This window comes from Corvus moneduloides, chromosome 6 (assembly GCF_009650955.1).
Source record: "Corvus moneduloides isolate bCorMon1 chromosome 6, bCorMon1.pri, whole genome shotgun sequence".
In the NCBI taxonomy this organism is placed as follows: Eukaryota; Metazoa; Chordata; class Aves; order Passeriformes; family Corvidae; genus Corvus; species Corvus moneduloides.
In genome coordinates, this window is record NC_045481.1 from 38,151,097 (window position 1) to 38,173,519 (window position 22,423).

At 48.5% G+C, this 22,423-nt stretch overlaps 1 protein-coding gene across 1 annotated transcript; it reads right to left on the reverse strand.

Annotated features, from left to right (window-relative positions):
- Nucleotides 1–4,062: 4,062 nt before the first annotated feature.
- DLL4 (delta like canonical Notch ligand 4) lies at nt 4,063–11,864 on the reverse strand. The gene is made up of 10 exons (XM_032112755.1): nt 11,811–11,864; nt 11,414–11,677; nt 10,895–10,952; nt 9,964–10,233; nt 9,202–9,262; nt 8,963–9,093; nt 7,418–7,587; nt 6,125–6,344; nt 4,966–5,674; nt 4,063–4,210 (listed from the first exon to the last, which is right to left on the reverse strand). Exons 1-10 carry the CDS (start codon nt 11,862–11,864, stop codon nt 4,078–4,080), a joined length of 2,070 nt encoding a protein of 689 aa, XP_031968646.1. The 3' UTR covers nt 4,063–4,077.
- Between the last annotated feature and the right edge of the window lie 10,559 nt (nt 11,865–22,423).

Here is a 22,423-nt window from a genome sequence, read left to right on the forward strand (position 1 = left end):
TATGTGCTTCAAAGGCTACTAAACCTGCTGGGAGTGTTTATACAAGTGTGCTTTTTACACTTTTTTTTGTGGAAATGTCCTCCAAAAGGGCTGTAGAGGATAATGACTTTGTGATGCCCTGGGAGGACACAGCTGCTGATGTAGTGTAGGGAACTCAGGAGGAGAAAGCCTGAAACTCCCCCTAATCCCACAAGTGAAAGACAAATCTTACCCCTTGCAATCAAACAAACAGGGATACAATCTTACATGAGTAGATGTAGATGCTGTGCCAGAGTAACCTGTGGACAAGATTTGGATCTTATTAAAAGTATTTAAAGAAATAGGATTTAAAAAGATAGTAACTGTGTTTTGTTCTGTAAGTGAACCCCAAGACAATGCATTTATTAAGCCACTTTGAAATGGTATTAAATCTGCATCTTTCATGTCATGAGTTGCGATGGGAGAGGAAGAGTGAAGTATTAATAAAAATAACTTTCCTGACAGTTCAGTCCCACACCAATAGCAAGAGAATGTGTGCATGTGTGTGTATATATGTATATATGTAATTTAAATATTATCCATCACAATATAAATATGTATAACATTTCAAAATGTCAGATGAATGCCACTCAGCTGAACAACTTTGTTGACATGTGCTAACAGTATAACTTTAAAAAATAAAAAGCAGCTGACATCAGTTGGTGTGCAAAATGTAAATGTAGGACTGCAGGGACCAGGCAGGCAAGCTTACTTCTGGGGGGCTTTGCTAACCTTGGCTGTCACAGAATAACATGTGTAAAAGGACAAACCACAATAAACTTTGTCGTAGCAGGAAAGTATTTTCATTGCTTGAAAAAAAAAATAAAATTCAAACTTTGTCATCACATTAAAAACATTACATGAGAAGTAATAAACATATTTACACTTCTGTTTTGATTATAAATATACATTATATACAAAATAATGTTATAAAACGTAGAAAGTTCAGTGCTTCTGATTTTTTTTAAATTACTGAAATACTAGTCTTCAAAATAAACTACAAACAGACAAACTAAAACCCATATTATTGATTTCTGAAGGTCATCTTCAAAATGGTCCTACGTGGTCAGAGCAGAAGGTCAGTAGTGGACAATATGAAGGGGTCTTGTCTGCACAGTTCAAGGGAGTAGATGGGCTAGTCCAACAACAGGCTTTACAAGGGCAGGAATATCGCTGTCAGAGAGATAGCACAGTCCAGGTTTCTTCTAAGAGATCTTGTTTCTCCCTCCTCATTCTGCCCCATGCCCTGGTCTCATTCATGAATGTCACGGCACTTTCCACTGGGGTGTCCGGTATTATTGCTGTAAATATGTATAGAAGAAAGGAGCTTCTGCCCGCCTCTGGTTTCCAGGGACAGACACAGCATATTTTCCATGTAGCAGTGGGTGGGTATGAAAGAAACAGGATGAGCCTAAAACCTTCTAACTCTAATCTCCACCTGTCTTGGCAGAGGGCATCTCAGCGGGTGCTTCACTACTGGGCATTTAGAACCAGGATGAAGAACAAGAATTGGAGTTTTGCAACCAGATGGAGAAATGGAGGGGTAAGTGGGTACACTGCTGCTGCTTCTTCAGAAAGTAGAAGCTGCAAATTTGAGACTATTTGCAGTAAAAGGTGGCACCTAATTCAGAAACACGACATAAACCCCTGAATTTGTGTCAAAATAAGGCAGGGGGAAGAGAATGAGGAAGGAGAAGAAAAGAAGTAATGTCTATTCACACTCACTGGTAGTGCAAAGGGCATGAAAACAGCTGAGACAGCTCAGCACATAAAGGTTCTAGGAGCTGATTGATTTTAAACGCATTTGTAAGGCTTTACATAGAGCTGGGATCATACCTTCTCCTTATCAATGGGGAAGAGGCAGTACACATTCCTTATCACAACTTCCACAAAAATCATGTCCCACATCATGGCTTGAGTCAATCAGTTCTCCAAAGCATCACCAAATGAGATGACATGTAAATTTGGTTTTCTTCTTTCCTCCTCCTCTCACCCCTTACAGAGTCTCCAGTACATGCAGCAGGAGAGAGGAGATGCAAATGGATGTGTAGCAGGAAGTATCAACCACCTCTGCCCAGTACTGTTCAGGTAACTGCAAAAAGAGCAGTCAAGTTTCTGTTTGGGCTTGTTAGATTCTCTTGACACATTATAGGCACTTTTAAACCCAGAAAAAATTGAGACCTCATTTATACTGTATTCCATTATCTGCATAGCAATGTGTCCTGCTTTGCACCTTCCATGGCAATATCTGTGACAGTTACGTGCCTCCTTATCTACCAGCACCTCCCATAACCAGAGTTCTGGAAAGCCAGGGGTCTGTCCATGAGGAACTGGCCTCAGCACCTTTTAAAACACCAACATTTTTAACCTCTCTCTTCCCTCTGCCTCCCCTTTTCAATAGCAAATGAAATTTCTGGTATCAAACTTCAAACAAGGGCAGTAAGAACAAAAAGGTGTATTGCATCTTTCAGTAAATTCACAGTCTGTCCAGTTCACTCAGTTCCATCCTCCGCCTGAGAGCAGCAAGTTGCATGTAATTAAAAACAGTCCAATCCAGTTCTGAATTGTAAACAATGCAGCAGGAACGTCCATCTACTGGCATCACCAAATCTGAGGTGCAAATGGGCCGATCTTCAGTCTTATACCTGTCGGGATGTAAAATAACACCAGGAATGAGAAGGAATCACAGCATACAGAGTAGTGCAGAACTAACAAACTATAATTCAGCTATGTCAAACTAAAGCAATTTAAGCCAGACATTACTGCAGTTTAACTCTCAGTGCTCAATGTTTTCAGCTGAGTCCAGCAGCAAAGAATTACCAGCAAAAAAAAATAGTCCTCTCTGTGATGAGTGGCCTCTCTACCTGGCCTGAGGGGGACAATGCTTACAAACCTGGGCATTTAACATTAGGGCTCTGTAAGAAGTACATGGTATACTTAAACAGCTTGTGTTTAGAAGCATTAAGCCTGAATGATGGGGTGAGAGATTCTAAGGGTTGTCATTCTGAAAACAGAAACATGTCTGGAGATGCATGATGTAAATTTGGGAGCCTAGCTTTGGTCAGCAAGATCTTCAAAGATACAGTATTTAGGTCGCTTAATGGGAATGAAGCATCTAGCTGTCATTTGTATCTTTGAATCCTTTCACTTAGTCTTAAACTTTTAATATTGTTGGTTGACTTGTGTTCCAGCTTGCTTTCAAGGGGAAATCTGATATCCACCTTGGAAAGCGAGACGGAATCCTGCAGATGTGACTTCACAGATCACTGCTGTATGGCACAGCAAGCTTCTCTTTCCTGCAGGGTGAAAGTAGTCCTAACAATGGCTACACCAAAGAAGGCAGGTATTGGTGAACGTCAAATTGCCTTTAGCTTCCACTGAGACTTTTTCCAAAGGGCCAGTAATTCTTCAGGAACTAGTTGGTTCCTCAATACCTGCTTTTTAAAGTCTTTAAAGTTCAGTGTTAGGCCTTTCCTTTTTTTTGGGCATTCAACTTTTCAATATAACATAAAAATCGAGATGTTTTCATCAGTAACACCATTAATTTCTGTTAGAGAATACTTAGCTGGAGCTTAAATGCTAAGAGGTTGAAATTACCTTATAACAGACTTTCTAAATGGCTCTTATGCCTATCCACTAACATATTCTGCTACCTTCCATCTTCTGCTAGAAATCTATAGCATTGCCTGTTTCCACAGAACAAAGATTATCCATTGTAGTCACAGGAAAAAGCATGGCTTTACATCAGTGAGCCTAAGAACGATTATTATTTCCATTTCTTCTGACCACCTATTTAAGAGGAAATAATCCTACAATGTGCTGAATTTTTATGAGCTGATGTTCTGTGTTTTCATCTACCACTGACTTATGTAAGCCCAAAACCTCTGGTTTAATAAAATCAGAGCAGCTAATTTTTTTATTTTCCCCACTGTATGTTCTGTGTGGGCCACAGAGGAGGAGACGTAAATGCTGGGAAGCATCACGATCCCTGGAAATAAAGGAGCCTTCTCAGATACAGTACTAAAGGATGTTTTACCTTTTTACTTTGTGAATTTATGCCTATCCACCTGTGTACTTACTTACCTCTGTGGCTATGATGCACTCATTCCTTTCTTCTGTTATCACAAAGACAGACTGGTACATTGAATCTCTTGGAGAGCATATCGCTGATATTCTGCATTCTGGCTTTTCACTAAGGCAGGGCAGAGAAAAAAGAATATTAGCTGACTACTAACAAGCCTGACTCCCAAAACCTAACATGAATATGGAGCGGTGGAATGAGATAGCCATGAAGGTGTGGAAGGGAAGTGCATAGGATCAACTTTCACATGTTCTATGTCTGTCAGAATATTATGCTACAGAAGTGGAAGTAAGAAACAGTGGCAGTCTTCCTATGCTCCTGTCATGTGCAACCTAACAGCGCGTTCCTCAGAGCCCTCGCTGTAACAGCCACATGCAGATCCCAGACAAGACCTTCAGCACCTGAATCAGAAGACTGATAAGCCACTGAATACTCGCCCTTTTCTCCTTTTGAAAAAGAGTAGTTGTTTTCACTCTATCATTCTTCTCAGTAAGCAGATCATCTTGCCTTCTTACAAAATGAAATACTTATTTTAATCACTGTATGCCTTAACTGTTGTTCCTTCAAGATCTACTGAGGAAGGAAAGGCACTTCTTACTTTCACCACTGGCCTAGCCACTCTGGGCTCCTTCACAGTATCCATACTAACAGCATCCTGCACAAACACTCAAATTAATTGACTTAGCTAAGGATACCACCTGGTTGTGACTCACATACTCCAGTATGAAGACTCCTGGCTTTGATCTGGTTTGTTTTGTATATTATCTGCTTGAGTTTTCTTTTTCCCTCATATGCTCACCTGCTTCTAGACTGATAATGAAGATGAGTGGCTTTAAGAAAGACTGTAATAAAGACTGCATTCTCACCTGTGTAGTCGGAGGGGAGACTTCTCTCCTAAACACTTTTCACTTTTGTAATATTTATCTTCCGGTGTCCCTCTACTCGTCAGGTCTTTTACCAGATTGTAGTCCAGTTTATGGTTCTTGGGTTTGTAGTTTGATTTCTCCAGCCCACAGTCCACTTCAAGGTCTTTATTTTTATTGGTGTTTTTCAGCTGGGAAGCTGGAATGAGATTGTCCTTCTGGAAGTCAGACAGGTTGTTCATCGTCTCCAACTCCTGCTCTGGGTGCATCCTCATCTGCCTGATGACCATTGCTATCATGCAGAATAGTATGAGCAAAGCCACCAGCCCCACCCCCATGGATATAGCAATCCAGGGGACTGGTTTAGGAGGAAGTGTAACGGGCACTGAATAAACTGGCAATTCACAGCGGTTGCCCATGAAGCCAGAAGGACAGTAGCACACAAAATTGGCACTATAAAGTCCACTGTAGCATGTGCCTCCATTCTCACATGGCCCAGAAGCACATTCATCTCTGGTTTTGATGTCACAGTTCCTGCCACTGTAGCCTGGCATGCATGTGCAGGTGTAATCGTTGATTAGATCATGACAAGTTCCCCCATTGGAACATGGGTTTCTGGCACAATCATTGATGTTTATCTCACATTTCTGACCAGAGAAACCAGCCCGACAGCGGCACACACGAAACTGCCCGAGGTAAAAGCAACTACCATCTGAGGGGAAAAAAGTAAAATGAAAATTAGTTTGCAATGCACTTCACTCAGAAATCTAAACCTTTCCCCGGTCAGCATGTTATACTACCTCAAGAAGAGAGAGGTTATTTTACAAAACAACCACACATCTGAAAGTTCATTCTACTTTACCTAATTTATCACTGTGCTTTAAAATTATGCCCCTTCTAAATATGTAATAGAGTTAATTTAATTAATTCTGCCATCTTCCTAATCATATGATAAACCTTGTGCATTGTTTTGTTGCATAGAAAATGCCAGCGAAAGTCCCGCCCCAGCAAGAGACTAAAATTAGGGTAGATGTGGAATACAGCGGGGGAGAGGGACTAATGTTCTAGAGGAAGAGTAGAGGTCAGATTGGATTTCTATCACTTCTGCACTGAAAAGCACAAATGAGTCAGGGTCATGAGATTTTTTGATAAAAAGACTCACCGTTTGCACACGGGTTGCTTGTGCACCTGTCTACTTTTTTTTCACAGTTTGACCCTGTGAAGCCGAAAGGGCAAACGCAGGTGTAGCTGGCCCCTTGCTCCTTTTCCAAGCATGTGCCACCGTTGAAGCACGGAGAATCTACACACGTCAGAGCACTGTGCTCACAGTGAGTGCCATAGTAGCCAGGGGGGCACAGGCAGTGATAACCGTTCTCCATATCCTGCAAAACACAACATTAGGCCACTGTTATTTAACAGCAACAAATGATAGCTCCCTGCATGCTTAGTTTTGGTCAGCAGCAAGCGCTGTTCTGTCCCTTCTCATCCACAGCCTGATGTGGCAAAAGTGACACCAGGAGAGTAAACACCTGCAGGTCAGACTGTAAGGGATAGAGCATAGGTTCAGCCGTACCCAGCGTACAGGAGTAATTGTGCAGCTATACACGCAGAACAGATGTGGTTGTAGGGAGCATGCAGGCAGTTAGACAAAAACATTGCAAACACTACTACTGTCTAATGGGATCCCTGAGGTCTTCCCAGAGCAGAGTGGGAAGCTGTGATCAGGCCATTTATCCTCAGTGTGAGAGCCCTTTTTTATCTCACAAGACTTTAAGTTGCTTTGGCTTGGGTAAGTCCCACCCCTTAAATCATAATGAACTGTTTCTTCTTTCCAAGTACTGTATGTCCAAAACCTTGGGAGAAGGGAGGTAGGGTCCTGTGCCTTACTCTAAACATGCATCAGATTACATTTGGCATCTATAATCAATCAGCCTTTACCAATCCATCATTGGTAAGAACCCATCATTAACTGAGTCCGAAAACAGGCTGAAACACTAAATTACAGGAATCTGAAAGTGTGGAATTCTGTTTCACAGAAAGTTTCAGCTGATTGCCCCCATATTGTTTGACACTATCTTCCCATAGCAGAAAGCAACATTTTCTTTTATTTATGATTAAAATACAGACTTAGTGCATTTCTGCATGAATGGTGGTTTGAGAAGCTTATTTTTAACAGATCTGCTCCCTCACCAACCCTAGATCTTGCCAAGTTCTCATAATGGCTGCCACAGAAACCCAAGGATCAGTTGACTAGTTCTAATCTAGATGATACATCTCCTCCTGTAACAGACTTCCTCCCCTGACACCTCTCGGAAAGGGTTCAGTATGATAGTTGTGAGCGTCAGTAATGAACCTGTGTACTATCGAATTCCCATTATGTTGTTACAGAACCATTTCTGAAAAGGTACACCGCGGCTTGCTTCACACAAAGGCTTTACATTTGAAATGCCCCTACCGTGCAACTACCGCCGTTCCTACAGGGATTGCTGTCGCACTCGCTGATCTCGTGTTCGCAGTCAACGCCGGTAAAGCCGGGTTTGCATGCACACGTGTAGCTGCCCTGGCCAGTGTTCATGCAAGTTGCTCCATTTTTGCATGGTCTGTGGTGAGTGCAGTAGTTCAGATCTGCAAAAATACCAGGAGTTAGGAGAATACGTCTTTGACAGCTGGGAAAAGATATACCTACAAAATGCTGTAGTCAACAAAAAAGACAGAATTTCCAATGAAGTATTTAATTTTTCTATCAATAGGAGTACTGGAGATTGTTATCCAGGTTATTATCAGTAATAATCAGATTACCATCTATCACTTGAGCTCTGAATTTTGAGAGAGCTGGCAAAAATTTAACTTTCTTAGTGTTTTGGTATATTCTCCCTTTTTTGTGGACATAAAATGGTTAGCTGCAATGGGATTTAGGTACCAAATTGGAAAATGTACTTCATAAGCAGGTGTTCTCCGAAAGATACGCCACAGCACTATGAACACTTCATGAACAACATGTTAGACACTAAAAGAGTGAGCTCCATCTTTAAAAGGTGTGCTCTGAGGCACATTCTGGAGAGGCAGGGAGGAAAAATAAAAGATGTTTTGGCTTTGAGATTTAAACAAACACCAGAAATCTTTTATTGTTTATTTGCTCTCTTGTTATGGATGTTAGTAGATTAAACTGTCAAATGTTCTGCCAAGATCGACGGTTTTATTAATTTTTTTCCTTTAAATTTGAGACAGAGGTAAAGCGTAAGTTCATAGGACATAAGTAGAAAAACTTTATTATCTCTATAAACACTATAGAGTAATGTGTATGCAACTGGTTAATAGATAACTATAAGCAGAAAAAAAATCTGCAACTTTACTTTTCCTGCTTAATTCAGCCTTCACCATCTTAATCCTATAACTGTCCTGGAAACAGCCTGCTTTGAGCACTTAATGATCTCAGCACCAGCAGTGCATATATGGCCTTGAGGACATGACTGCTCAGCTGGCTACGGTTCAGTGATTCAGTGGGTTGAATAGGTGGAAGTGGTCTGGTGTACCTTAAAATGGAACCTGTACTTTTCATTCTTGCTTACATGATTTTTCTCTCATGCTCCAGACTTATCACATGAGTTAACTTCCTTGTATGCAAAATAAGGAAGGCCCGAATGATGGTGTTTACTGCTGATGGAAATTGTTCAGTAAATTGTTATACTTGTTCAAGGAATAAGTTAAACTTAGCTTGAGCAGGCAGAAAACTTGTCTGTTCAACACTCATCCAGATTGTTAGGTCTTTCTCCAAGAGAAACTTCTTTTGCAAGAGAAAAACTGCAGCTACCAAAAAGGTTTCCTCGTTTTCAAACAAAATTACTACAAGAACTGGTAAGTTAGGCAGCAGTGCAACAAACTGATGCCTGTGAACATGTACCTTGGGAAAATTTAATTCCAGATCCAGTGAGTCAGATTCCTTAGTGCAGTACTAAGGAGTACCCAACCTAGAGCTGTAAGTGCAAGCTTCAGAACTAACCTTGATCACAGAAGAGGCCACCCCATCCTTCATCACAAATGCACTGCCATTGTGTTTTACAAGTCCCGTGACGGCAGCCTATATGGGGGATGCATTCATCACAGTAGCGGCCTTGCCAACCAGGACGGCAGCTAAAAGAAAAGTCCAATTAAAACATTAATGACATGGAGAAGAGTTTAAGTTTCTATTACAAGATGACATTTTAATTGATGTGCAGACTGCAATTGCCATCTACTCACATGCATTCTCCAGGCTTGTTGCAATATCCATTCTGTTCAGTACATCCAGCCAGACAGATGGCTGTGAAGAGAACATAAAAAAGCATAAATGTTTAGGTAAATACACATGGCACTACAGAAGACACTTTTAAAGGATAATAAGCTTTAAAAAACACTTCCAAAAAGAGTTTTGCACTTTCAAAACTTTGTTTTAAAACTTCTTTGGACGGGGAGCTCTGGAGCAGGAGGAAGTGAACAGGGAGAGCCAACACTTGACAAGTTGTCCTTTAGTTTTTGTGTTTATGCAACAAACATGAACTCTTGCAACTCTTGCTAGAAAAGCAGAAAGTGGCTTTGGCTTGTGCTAATGAAAGACTGAAAAATCCCAGTGGTACCCTGAACTCAGAATAAAGGCTCCCACCACTACACTGCAACACCTGTCTCATGTCCTCTGGTTGCAGGAATGGTTGGGGGCAGACTTTGCGTGAGCAAGCTGCTACCCTTTTACCTTGCAATAGCTACTGCTATTTAGGGCTATCAGCCAAGGTCCCTTTCCTGCCAGCTCCCTCTTTGCTGCTAAGGCTCGCAGAGGTGCAGCACAGCGTTGGGTGGTTGCAGCCAAAGGGGACAAAGTCCTCAGCGCGCAACTTTGCCTCTCCAGGCAGGGAGTGGAGACGTCGGCGTAATAACACGGCCCGGGCCACGGGAGGCCTCCGTGAGCTTTAGAGCCGCGGCCGACGCCCGCGGCGCTGCCCGCCCGCCCCGCTCCCCGCGGACACTCACGGTCGGTACAGTACTCGCCGGCCCAGCCGGGCAGGCAGGCCAGGCTCCCGTCCGCCGCACACACGTAGTGCCCGAAGCGGTCGTCGCGGCGCTTGCAGAGGCGGGAGCAGCTCTCGCCGTAGTAGTTCTCGCTGCAGACCACGCGGTAGGAGTAGCGCAGCTGGGTCAGCGGGCCCTGATGCACATCCTGCGACCAGTCCTCGCCCACCGACAGCGACCGCTGGATCGACACCTGGCTGATGAGCCACTCCTCCGGGGGCGGCCGGGAGCCTGCGGGAGAGCGGGCGTGGGTCAGCGGCTCAGAGCCCGCCGCGTCCCACGCCGCCGGGCCAGCGGAGCGGGATACCCCGCTCGCACATATATGTCCGCATACATACATGCGTACATGCATACATACACATACACATATATACATACACACAGGCACGCGTGTGGATATCGATGTGTGCAAGGGTACAAAAAGGCGGCCACCAGACTGTGCGAACCCCGGCCAAGGGGACTCAGCCGAGGGGCCTGTGAAAGGAGGGCTGCTGTGAAATATCCTTTTCCTCTCCTCTCAGAAAAACATCCCAAAGCCATTATTCCTTTCCAAAGGGCGGAATTCGAGCAAGGTGTAAAATACAGGAAAAGGCGGACGGGGCTTGCTGGCAGGCTCCCGGCTTTCTCACCGCAGCCCGCCTCGCTTTCCCACGCCAAAAATAAACCGGAGGAAACGCAATTGTGTTGGAGATTAGGCCGGGGCAGAATCAAAGCGGCCCCTGATGGATATCGTTGGGGGATCGGCTCCTGATGGTGGGATAAAGCCGGCCCTGGAGTTATAGTATAAACAGCTGAGCCGGGGGGGCCGCTCGGGACGGGGGGGACACGGGACGGGCCTGAGGGCGCTCCCGCCGCGCGGGCGCCCCCTGCCGGCGGCGCGCGCAGTACTCACCTTCCGGCAGGTAGTTGGCAGGCGCGTGCCAGGCCTGGATGATCAGGGAGAAGGTTCCCTGCGGGAGAGAGACCAGCGTCAGCCCCGCACCCCACCGCGCACAGCCGCACCGAACCGCACCCACCGCGCCACCGCACACCAGCCCTGCCCTGCCCTGCCCTGCCCTGCTCCGCCGGGCCCCGCGTTTGCGCTCTCTCCCCGCGGCTACACGCTTTCCTCCTTCCCTCCCTCCTACAGACCACGGATACACATCCCCACTTCCAAGGCCCCCAGCCCCTTGCTCTATTCCTCTTAATAACATTGATTATCCCAAGTGCTTCTGGTCTGGATGAGTTTTTTCATCGAGCTTTCCCTCCACCCCCCCCCCCCCCGCCTTTTTTTTTTTTAAGGAAGTTCTGGAAATAAGTATAAAGGCAAAAGTAGTTTGATTACATTACAGGTTATCAGCCCGCCGCCGTTAGCCCGCTCTTGCCACCCTCCTGCCCCACCATCGCAATCGGGTTTAAAGCGGAATCTCACCGGCCACGTGAAGTTAAAGGGCAGCTTAATGGGGCTGTCAAATCTCTCTGTATCCTTGATGCTGAAGGAGTTTATTCCCAGAACCGGGGTGATGATGCTGCCGAAAGTGCAGGAGCCTGGGGAAACCACTGCCTGAAAATGCTTCAAACAAACACGAAAGAAGGTCCTGCAGTGGGGGGAGCAGGGCTTCCCGCTGGCCAGAGACCCGTGGCTATTCACGAATTCGTGTAGCTCCAGCTGGAAGACGCCGGAGCCGGACACCCTCTGCACAAAGGGGAGACACACAAAATAGCCAAATCAGACCTTACCCGGCTTTGCCATGCAAACTTGCTTCCATCACCCACTTTACATTTTGCGAACCCTTTTTTTTTTTTTTTTTTTGGGCATGTGCGATTACCTGCTGCAAAATCGTTAACAGAAACGTCAAGCCAAAGATGCGCAAGGCTGTCATCCTTGTGTTATTCGAGCTTCCAGTTCTTAGTGGGTTTAGTTTTCCTTCTGTATTCCTCAAATAGACCAAGCAAGCGCTTCTCGGTCGAGGGAGAAAAGAGAGGCGTCACGGCGATTCTCCTGGAGCAACCTGCTCTTCCAAGTATTCCCCGAGCACCAGCAGAAATCGAAAGGTAAAATCCAGGTGTCGATCCGTCCCCTTCTGAGAATTAATCCTGCAGCGAGCCGCCGACCTCTGATCGCTGTCGTCGCCTTTATAAACTCCAAAGCCGGGTGGGTTTGGTGAGAGACGCGGAGGGGAGTGCTTAGTGTGGAACCGCTCCTCCTTTAACCGGTGCTAACAGCGCTCAGTAAATGGAAAACTTGCTTCGCTTCGAGCTGTTTATATAGTTGCCTCGCATCCTCACAGCTCATTATGTAAACTGTCAGTCAGACTCACGGTCAGATCCCTCCCCTTTCCATCTTTCCTTTCTGGAAAAAAGAACCAAATGTTGCGGAGAGCCCTCATATCCCGAATTAATACCCTGCTGCCGCCGCCGCCGCTGCCGCGCTGCCCGCCGAGGAGCCGAGCTGATTACGAACGAGCCGAGCATCTGTTGAGATATTTACGGCGCTCACACTGGGAGAGAGAGTTCCCTCGAAAATCAGACGGCTCTCCACAGGACAGCTTTCTACGGCGGCCGAACAATAGAGGATGAAATGTTTTAAAAATACGCTTGCTAGTTAGTTTGTTTGTTTGTTCCCCATTCCCCTCTACTACCCAACTCCACGCGTGTCCCCCGTGCCCGGCCGTGTCCCGGGGCGGCGGGACGGCGCGGCGCGGTGCCCTGCAGCCGCGGCCAGCCGGCGGGCAAGAGCTGCCCTGCCCGGCGGAGGCTGGCCCCGGGTAGAAACCAAAAGTAAAACGGTGTTTGCCCGGCAGGCGGGCACCCGGGGCGCCTCCCGGGGCGCAGCGCCCGGCTCTGGGGCGTCCGAGCCTCCGGCCCGGCCCCATTCCTGACCCCGGCTAACGGAGCCCACCGAAGAAGGGGTGGGTGATGGCAGGGAGGCGGGCACGGCGGGGATCGACGGGCGCTCGGTCGCCCTTCCGAATTCGGTGGCGAACGAGCGCTCCAGCGAGGTGGCCGGGGTCGACAGCAGGGACGGAACTGGGTTTTCCCTGGGCTGCCCCGGCTCCCAGAAATAATGGGCAAGGGGAAAACTCGGGTGCCTGCAGGCAAGCGGGGCGGGAGCGGGGCCGCGGGCAGTGTCTGGCCGCCTGGCCGCGGCCGGGTTGCGGTCTGGCGTGTGCCATAAAGCCCTTGGCCTGATTGCAGCGTGCGCTTATTGTTGGGTCGCGTGTCCCTCATTAAAGCCAAGCACAGAGAAGGCCTTTCATGTGGCTTTTTATTTCAGCTTGTTAAATGGATGGGAGGCCGGAGGGGGGAGGGAAGGAGGGAGGGAGGGAGAGATAAACCCTCAGCTGTATGGTAATGAGGTCTTGCCACCTTTCTGCCAGCGCCCGGCGCGCCAGGCTGCGGGCCTCCGCGGCGTGGGTCACCTGGGGAGTAACGCGGGGCGCAGCGCGCTGCCGGTCCCCTTCCGCCCCTCTGCTCTCCCAAAGGGTGTGTTCTCACAGCGTTACTTCCCCACTCCGAGTTCTTCTGGGGGGGATAAGGAAAGACGGGGATCTGGATCATTTGGGGGCGAGGCAGCATGGTGAGGGCACACTCCAGCCAAACTTCCCAGGCCGTCGCTCTCCCTCGTACATTTAAAGCGGCTGCTCTCCCTGGAGACCAGCTTTGGCCCAGGATGTGGTCAGGGTTCAAACGCCCGGGGTGTCACCGGGAGAGCCGGGGGGTGGGACACGACACGGCTTCGCAGAGAAAGCGTGAGGGAAAGCCACGGGCATCGCCGCCTTGGACTGGTTTGGGGAGAGGAGCAGGCTAGAAATCGGTGTCGCCACCAAAAGAGGATTAAAACTTCTCCCGGTCCCCACTGCGCCTGTGAAAGTCGAAGCTGGGAGGCACAAACTGGCAGTATCGGGGGACTGCACCCGAGGCCGGGCACCCTTGGCTTTGCTCCGTCCCGAGGAGCCCGGCTGTCGCCTGGGGTACGTGTTTGTGCGGACGGGAGCCGTGTCCGTGGTGGAGATAAACCGCTAGGCAGAGAGGCACAGGCGAGGAGCTCTTTTGTCTCGGCCTCGTAAACAAGTGGGAAGGAGGAATGTGTCGCCGCTGATGAACTCGGAATTTTGCAGCGATCCACCCGGCCAGATCCCGGCTTTACCAGCAGCAGCGTCAACTGTCAAAATCAAATCTGATGCTAATAGCTTCGGTACTAAATAAAATGAGAGGCCAGATAACATCAGTGCTTGATAAATGGTAATGAGTGTCTAACCTAGGGGAACAGAAGGGCTGTGGGGCTCTTTAATTCAGTATTGAAAGGCTAGCTGGGTACTGCAGGCTCTAGCAGATGTTAGTATGTGTGTGTTTTGATTTTTGACTTGTATTGGACGTTTATTAGGCTAACCAGAGCCACCCCACGCATGGCCACTTGGTCCAGGCACCATCTGGCACAAGCAGGGCAGCGTGCAAGAATAGGGCCTTGCTTTGGTGCTGGGGATCCACAGGCAGCATCTACCATATGGACCCGGAGCTAATGTAGGTTAAAGCAAGACAAGCTCATCTCTGCTTTTCACAGCTCTGCCAAACCTCTCTGCCGTCCTGGCGGAGTACACCTTGGCGGCTGGAGAAGAGCTGCCTTTCCCTAAATCTGATAAAAGGGGTGCAAGCCCCCCAAGCACTCCTCCGCCCGCTCAACCGCCCTTGGGTGGCCATTGTTTTTCGAGTCAAGCTTTGCATCTAGCTTTGCTTGTTCCCGGCAGGAGCAGAAGTCGCTCCAGCTCCCCACGTGTCATCCCCCCCAAAACCAAATATTTTCAGAAGCTCGGGTGAGTGGTGCAAAACAGACGCTAAATCCTTCTCGAAACTCCAGACAATTATTTTGATTGCAGCTATAAAAAGAGTTCGTAATAAAATAATAACAGGGGAATATAATAAACCACCTGCTGCATGTTGACACACGCGCACAGGGAGCTCAGATAAAAAAAAAAAAAAAAAGTTTCACTAGTAGCATCAAACAGCTGAGCCTGAAAGTCGGCCGAGAGCAGATTAGAAACACAACTCCTGCAAACTCTTTCCTGTGCCCAACACGCCATCCTGGGTCACTTGGAGAGCAACAGCCTAGCCACCTCCCCTAAGATCCTCGTTTCAGTTCGAGGGGTGCCTTGTCCTCGGGACGGGGGGAAGCCCGCAGAGCCCCCGGCTTTGCCAAGGGGAGGCGGTGGGGTTCCCGCAGCCCCTGTCGGGATGCTGGGCACTGACCGGACCAGACATACCCGGTGGTCGCCGCCTCCCCGTCCTTTCCGCCCTGCTCCCTATCTCTCCAGCTCACTTACTCGAGGTCAGGGCGCTTTCTTCCCCTCTTTCGCGCCCCATTTGCTGCCGGTTTATCTCCAGGCTGGCCCAGCTCAGCATACGCGTGGCCGGGCCAAACGCATCTCGCTAACGAGACAACGTTAATTAATTCCGGGCGGGTGAAAGTTGCCAGCCTGCCCAAGCCATCTCTCCCCCCGAGCCCTCGTGCCAGGCTGCCCTCCTCCTTTCCCGGGGGGACGTCCAGCTCTCCCCCAGCCCCGGGAGGTGTCCGGCCCCCCTCCCACCCCCCCGACCCCGGCCGCCAGCGTCCTGCTGCTCTCAGGCTGCCAGAGCCCGGGAAAAGGGGCTGCGAAGGGCTCGCTATCGCCCGCACAGACGCAGCCAGCAGCACCTGCATCGCGACCATTGGTCCCACTTTTCTCTTTTTCAGAAGGCTCCGTGCTTTCTAATCTGCCCGCCCGACCCACGAGGGAAAACTCCCGCGGGGGAATGGATCTGGGCATAAGCGGCTCCCGGTAATGTTGCCACCACTCGCTTCCTGCGTAGCTTCTGCTGGGCTGCTTCTAAGGCCCTGAAAATACAGAGCACCCATACTTACGGCCGGGGCAGGACCTGCCTGATGCTCCGGCCGCCCCGTGGTGCCATTCGGGGTTTTTGGAAGGGGGCACGCCCGAGATGGAGACTGTCCCTGCCTTCCCTGTGACCCGGGCGTCCCAGGCTGTCCCCTAAAACAGCATGAAGCCACAGCCAGGCTGGCCTGGCTTCCCGGCCGGGTCAAGCTTAGCTGGGGGCGTCCTGCGTCTTCCCCTTTCCCCTAACCTGGGGGGCGAGCCCCTGACCCTTCCCTGTGCCCGGGAGCGGTGCGGATGCCCGAGGGGCACGGCTGCTCACGCCCCTCCCCTGCCCTCAGCGCCAGCCGGTGCCCACCCAACTCCCCTTCTCCGCACTCATTTGGGAGCGGATCGCAGGGCGCAGATGGGGAAGCAGCGCACTCGCGCCTTGGAGCCCTTCACCTTTCCCCAGGAGCCGACTCCCTCACCCCCAGGGTCGTGTGCTGAGTGGCGCCCAGAAACCCCTCGCAATTCCAGAGCCCCGCGGGCTGGCCCGCACTTGGTCAAAATTATCATAACTATTTTGTCAGTGCAGCATCCCTGGCGCCTGTACGAGTGCGGTGCGGGGTTTTACTATGCACCTTGCGCGCCTTTCTCGGGAGTGTTCCTGCTTCCTGGCTCTGCGGTTTGTTTTGGGGCTGGCCTCGCTGGTCGCCTTTTTGATCACTGAGTGAGTTTGATCTCTTAGAGACTCGCCCATTTATTCAGTGTTCGCCAGCCCTTCCATGTGCACAGCCCCACTTTTTGAGAAGGATTCCCTGATGGCTTTAAAACCCCTTGGCTAGAAAGTTGCGCATCGATTCAGCGCTGACACACACCGAGATCCTCTAAGAAAAAAAAAGGGGGGGGGGGGGGGGGGGGGGGGGAAGAGAGAGAGAAAAGAAGAGAAAAAAAAAATCCCTCTTGCTTGTTTTGTTTCTGCCTAAATGCCCGTAGCGTGGAGCATCCCTCCAGGGAGCGCCGCTCGGAGGGGTGTTAATGTGGTCGATTTGGGGTACAAATGTTTGGAAATGTTTCCCGATTCGCACAGAAGGAGGGGGGATTTGCAAACTGTTGCTGCCACATGGCCCCTCCAGCCTGCCCATTCTCATTGTAATGAGGCCGGCGCGTGCCTCATCTGCCGCGGGGCGCTGCCACGGGCGGCCCGGACACGCCGCGCCGCAACTGGGGCGGGCGGCACCGCCACGCAGCGCCCGCGCCGCGCGGGGCCGGCCCTGGCGCCGGGGGAGCCCGCGGCAGCCGCCGCCGGCGAGCCCGGGCCCGGCCGGGCTGCGCTCCCCGCCGCCCGCTCACCCCGAGCCGCCCCGCGCCCAGTCCGTGAAAAAAAGCACATTTCTGTTAAAGGCTGTAACGATCACTATTGAGTCTCTCGCTACAAATCGATGGCTTCTTTTCCATACAAATGCCTGCTTATGCCTTTATGTTCTCCATCTGTTTGTAGCTAACACCTGCCATTCAATAAATCGATTTGGCCATTTAATGTAACAGCTTCCCGGGACATTTTTTCATGCCAGATGCCACAGCAGCTCCAAACCTCTACCCCAACCCAGCGCCCCATCAGCACAGTCGCCTAGCACGGGGCTGCCCCTTTGCAGAAACTTGATGCTGGGGTGTGGACCAGACCTGAAAAGTAAAGAAAATATGAAAAAGTGGCTTTATTAAAAAAAAAAAAAAATCAACACTAACCCCACCGATTTCACCTTTTCCTTTAATGCTCTGGTTTCTGTATGCCTGGGGAAGTGGCATCTGGTCCTAGCTACCAGCAGCAGGTGTACAGGTGGTGCTGGGATTCCTGTGGGTCACAGGCATCAGGGCAGTTTGTGACATTTTTGGTTCCCTTTTATTTTACTCACCAATAGATGCTTTACATGTTTTAGGGGAATTAATGTTTTAAGGACACAAAGACGCTGCCTGCAGTTTATCACCCCATGACATGGGGCAAGGTTCCTTACAGGGACTTGTGGGATGAGAGGCCCCAATATTTAACTTGTTTCAGAGGGTTAACCCCTCCTTGAGAGGCCACTTTGATGGGCATCGAGGTTGAGCCCTCCAGCCTGAAGTCCCTGGCAGGAAGAGCAAGGGGAGGTGAGTGGTGCTCGCCCATGTGCTGCTCTGCCCCATACCTTGGCAAACCTTCGTTTTCCTTTTGGCTGCCCCAAAATACTTTCCCTGCTAAGCTGAGAGAGAGAAAGGTGGTGTCTCTCCAGGTGTCATCCTGGTCGTCTCAGGGAAGGGAAAATAGCATCTGGGGATATGAGAAAGTGATATAATAAAGCATGGGGAAGTTATGGGGCTGTCTTCTCATGGAGAAGCTCTGGGCTGGCTGAGTTGCTCTAGAAGAAGTGATTTCTGTATTGCTGGGATTTTGTTTGACTACATTCGTTGTATAATTTATTGTGCCTAGAGCCTTTGAAAGGTGCCTTTGCTTTAAATTTGAATAAATACATAAAATGAAACGTAATACAAAAAATAGTTAGGGATATGCACATATTTCAGCTATGTGGGTCTGTTTCTTTCTTAATTAATTCAGTGCAGGCCACAGATACCATTTGTAAATGTGCCTGTAAAAGCCTAATTTGCTTTCAAAGACAGAAAGTCATGAAGTTGTTTGGCACTTTTATCTGAGATAGCTGGATAAAATCAGGATTTCTCATAAAAAGCACCCCCGGAAGCTATGGCAGGAACTAGAGTAGTTACCTGGGAGGTGACCAAATCTTTCTCTTTATTTTGAGTCTGGAAGTTGTGGGTGAGATTGGCAGGGGAGAGTTGGAGGGGAGATTTCTCACTTGGAGCAGAAGTTCCCATGTCTGGTTTCATATACAAGTCATGTATGGATCAACATTCGTGGATGGGACAGTGGCCTGAAGCAGCCTAACAAAACAAGTACAGGCTGCCTTCTTAAAGGGGAAGAATTCCCTTTGCAGGCTCCATAGTAAATGTCCCATGGGCCAGGCTTTGGGAACTCCTGCCTCAGAAGGTCTGTGTCTTCAAACAGATGGCCGGGCAGCCCTTGGCTACTTAGAATATGTTTGGGGCTATATTATATAGCACTGAGTAAAGAGACCTGTCACAGAAAAACAGTAAAAGGCAGTTTTAACCCTTCCCCTGGGGAGTGGCATGGATCCACGCTCTGCCTGTGTTACCAGTCCTTCCTCTGCTGTCCCTCATCCCGAGCCCACGGGATGTTTGGTAGGGGCCCAGCATTGTGGCGCTTGCTTCAGACAGTCAGAGGAGGAAGCCTCAGACCTCTGGCATGTGAGAGTTGGCAGAGCAAATCCTGGAGTATGGCCTCAGTGCAGCCACTGTGCAGCTTGTCCCAGAGGACAGAGAGGAGAGCAGAGCAGTGTTGGGAATAACTTCTGGAGTGGCCAGAGGTGCATGGCACCCCACCCCACACGAATGGGAGGCTGATGACATGCCATCATCCCCAGGGGTGCTTGGGGCTGATCCCTCGTAGCGGGAGGTGTCCTGCAATCAAGGTATTGTGGCTGCACCAGGTGTTTGCTGAGCTCTTCTGCTTTCCTCACTCTTCTGGTATCTGGTGTTGAGCAGAAGCTCTTAAATACCCAGGGCTGAATTTCTGTATAGGTCAGTACTGGCAGAAAAAGGTCTGTGGGATTCAGTGGAGTTGCACCTGCTTGTGCTCCAGGATCAAGCTGCAGCAAGGCAGCAGCAGCAGCAGCAAACATCTCAGAGCTGCACACTGGTAAAAGTTAAAGGTATTTAAAATACAGCTGGCCACATAAGTAAGAAAATCCACTTTGAAATTCCTTCGCCAGAGGTAAAACGTGCTAATGACTCAAGAGAAAGACCATCCTGACTTTTTATCCCTAGCATTTATATTTATTTCTAGCAAAAAAAGGGTTTTAACCAAGACCAGCTGCTTCCACAGCCAATCAAAACCAGTCCTAGATTGTCCAGATGGAGTCACTCAAGACAGAGACTTGAACAAGAGCTGCCACCAGCTCCAGGATTTCTGGGATTGTCCTATTTTAAGATCTTGCATCCTGCAAACACTGCTTATGGGAAATGATTAGGGTCAGAAATCCTAGTGGGGGCCCATGAGGCAGCCTCATGTAGAGATGCGGCGATGTGGCATGCTGACATTTTGGCATAACGTGGTGATGATTTTATGTTAGCATCAGCCCTCCAAGAGGAAAGTAAATATGTGACATATTGTTCAGGGAAACAAAACAAACCAGACAATGAGGTCCTGTGCCCAGTCACTGATGTAGCCTCTGCAGGCCCATGCAAAACCTCTACTCCTTTGTGATCTGGGGATGCTGGGAAAATAAGCGCATCAGGGTATCCAATACCCATCCCTGGACCATCCAGCCCTCCTCGCTTTTTGTCTTTGTGTGCGGCCATGCAGGGAGCAAACACAGAGCACCCGCTGAGTTTCTATTGTTTCTCCTGTCTAATGGCCCTACTTAGCCATGGAGGAGCGGGATGGATTTGCGCCTTGTGCACATTGTTCTTAGGGTTCAAAAGAATACTTAAACTAGAGCAGTAGTTAGTATGACAATGGAATAGAAATGAACATTCACTCCAGTGGCTGTGGATGGCACAGGGGCTTAGATAATGGGACAAGGGAGAAGAAAATTAATGAATCTGTCTGTTTGTCTGTTGACCTATCAGCATAAATATCTTGTCACTCATATGTGATAGCAAATCTAGTTGGCTGGTAAGAGCCCAGCTTGCCCGAGCTCCCAGCTCTATTCTTTAAATCAAAAGTTTCATCAGGTAATTTAGCAGACTGAAAAAAGCTGGTACTTGACCACATAGTGATCCTCAAATGGAAGAGCAATAAACACTTCATCTGTGAGTGTTAAATGATGTAAACCAGAGCTACACTGATGGCATGGGTACTGACTCCTTCCTCCAGCTCTGTGCCCAAGGATGGTCCCAGAGGTGCTCTTTTGCAGCCTACACAGGAGCCTCTGTTGAGTTGAGCAACTGCGAGGACTTCCCATGAGGCTCCTAAGTGCTCTTATATAGGACTATGCTGCCACCCTTAGCCAGCAGCAAGGGATCAAGAAGTCTTCTGTCACTGGGTGCCCTTTGTCAGAGCCTGCTTAGGAGTGGCAACCACTGAAGTCTCTCCAGGTGACCAGATCACCTGCAGGAGGGCAGACAGTAGCATCCATCACATCCTGAAGGGAATGAAGCTGTCCTGAAGGAGCAATTGAACAGTTGGGTAAGGTTGACATACTGTCCTCTTTAAAACCTGGGGTGAGGCAAGGCCCCATTCTGTGTGGTTCTTCTTGTACACACACACACACACACACAAATGCTGCTTGGAAACCCTGCTTCTCAGAGCCTCTATAACAACCTTTTAATAGGTACATAGGCTACATGAATTATCTGCATTTCCTCTTGTGTCAACTCTGAGAGATGGGACCATATCGCTCATTCTGGGAGGGTACTCTGAGTTAGACAAGCAGAATCACCATCTGCAGAAACCCTTCCCTCTCCATTGACTCCAGAGGACCCCACATGACTTGATCAGGTGAGACCCCTTACTTTTAGAAAGCTAAAGCAAGGTGAGGTTCATCCCTTCCTTAGTGCCTGAGTAGAGCAGGGATGATGTGGTTTACCCTGATACACAACAGCTCAGGTGGAATCTGAGCATCAGCCACTGGCCAGTGCTTGGAATGTTTGGCTGAGATTAGGACCAGGAGTGTCTTAGTTCTGTCAAGAGCACAAGCCTTACAACAAAGCTTTCAGAACTAGGTATAAGGTGTAAAGAAATACAGTCTCATAGATTGCTTGCATTTTGGCACTATTTCCATTGAAACCTGCCTTATGCCACAGCAGGACGCCTGAGTAAAAGGCATCACTACAACCTGGAAAGGGTGCAAGCTGGGATATCTGGATTAAGCCAAGGATCTCTACCACAATCATGATGCTGAATGGATTAATTGGTAAAATCAGGTTGTGCACTGTGGATTGGATTTTGAGCACCCTTCCAACTTTGGGGGCAGGGGAGTCTTATGCAGGATTCTGTTTTAGGCCCATTCCTAACAAAATCTGGAGCACTGCAGTAGAGGTAGAGCAAAGAATGTTTCAAAGAACATATATCACAACTAATAAACTTTTTGTAAGTTACAGAGCACTTCCATTTAATATTTTATGCATTGACATGCTCCAAAACAGATAGCATGATGAATCAATAGCTTTTAAAATATGTCTGGGTTTTATTACTTCATTAGGGGATCTCATAGTTAACCCTTGAATAATCAGCTTAAAAGCAGAAGGCAGATTTACTGGCATACGGTTTTACATGGATGTTTTGCTGGTCAGGTGCCAAGATATATAACAATTTAGATGTCCAGTGTGTTTATTATCTAGTATCTAGCTGAGTCTTGAATCATACATGGTGGCAGCTCAAGTTGTTGGATAGTATCACCAAACTGGTATTCTTTAACTCTTGTACTGGGAAACATCTTATTCTGTTCATGATGAATTGACCAGTAAAGACACTTTACATGCTTATTTTGGTGCCTGCTTGTTTCCTCATTTAAGAGTTT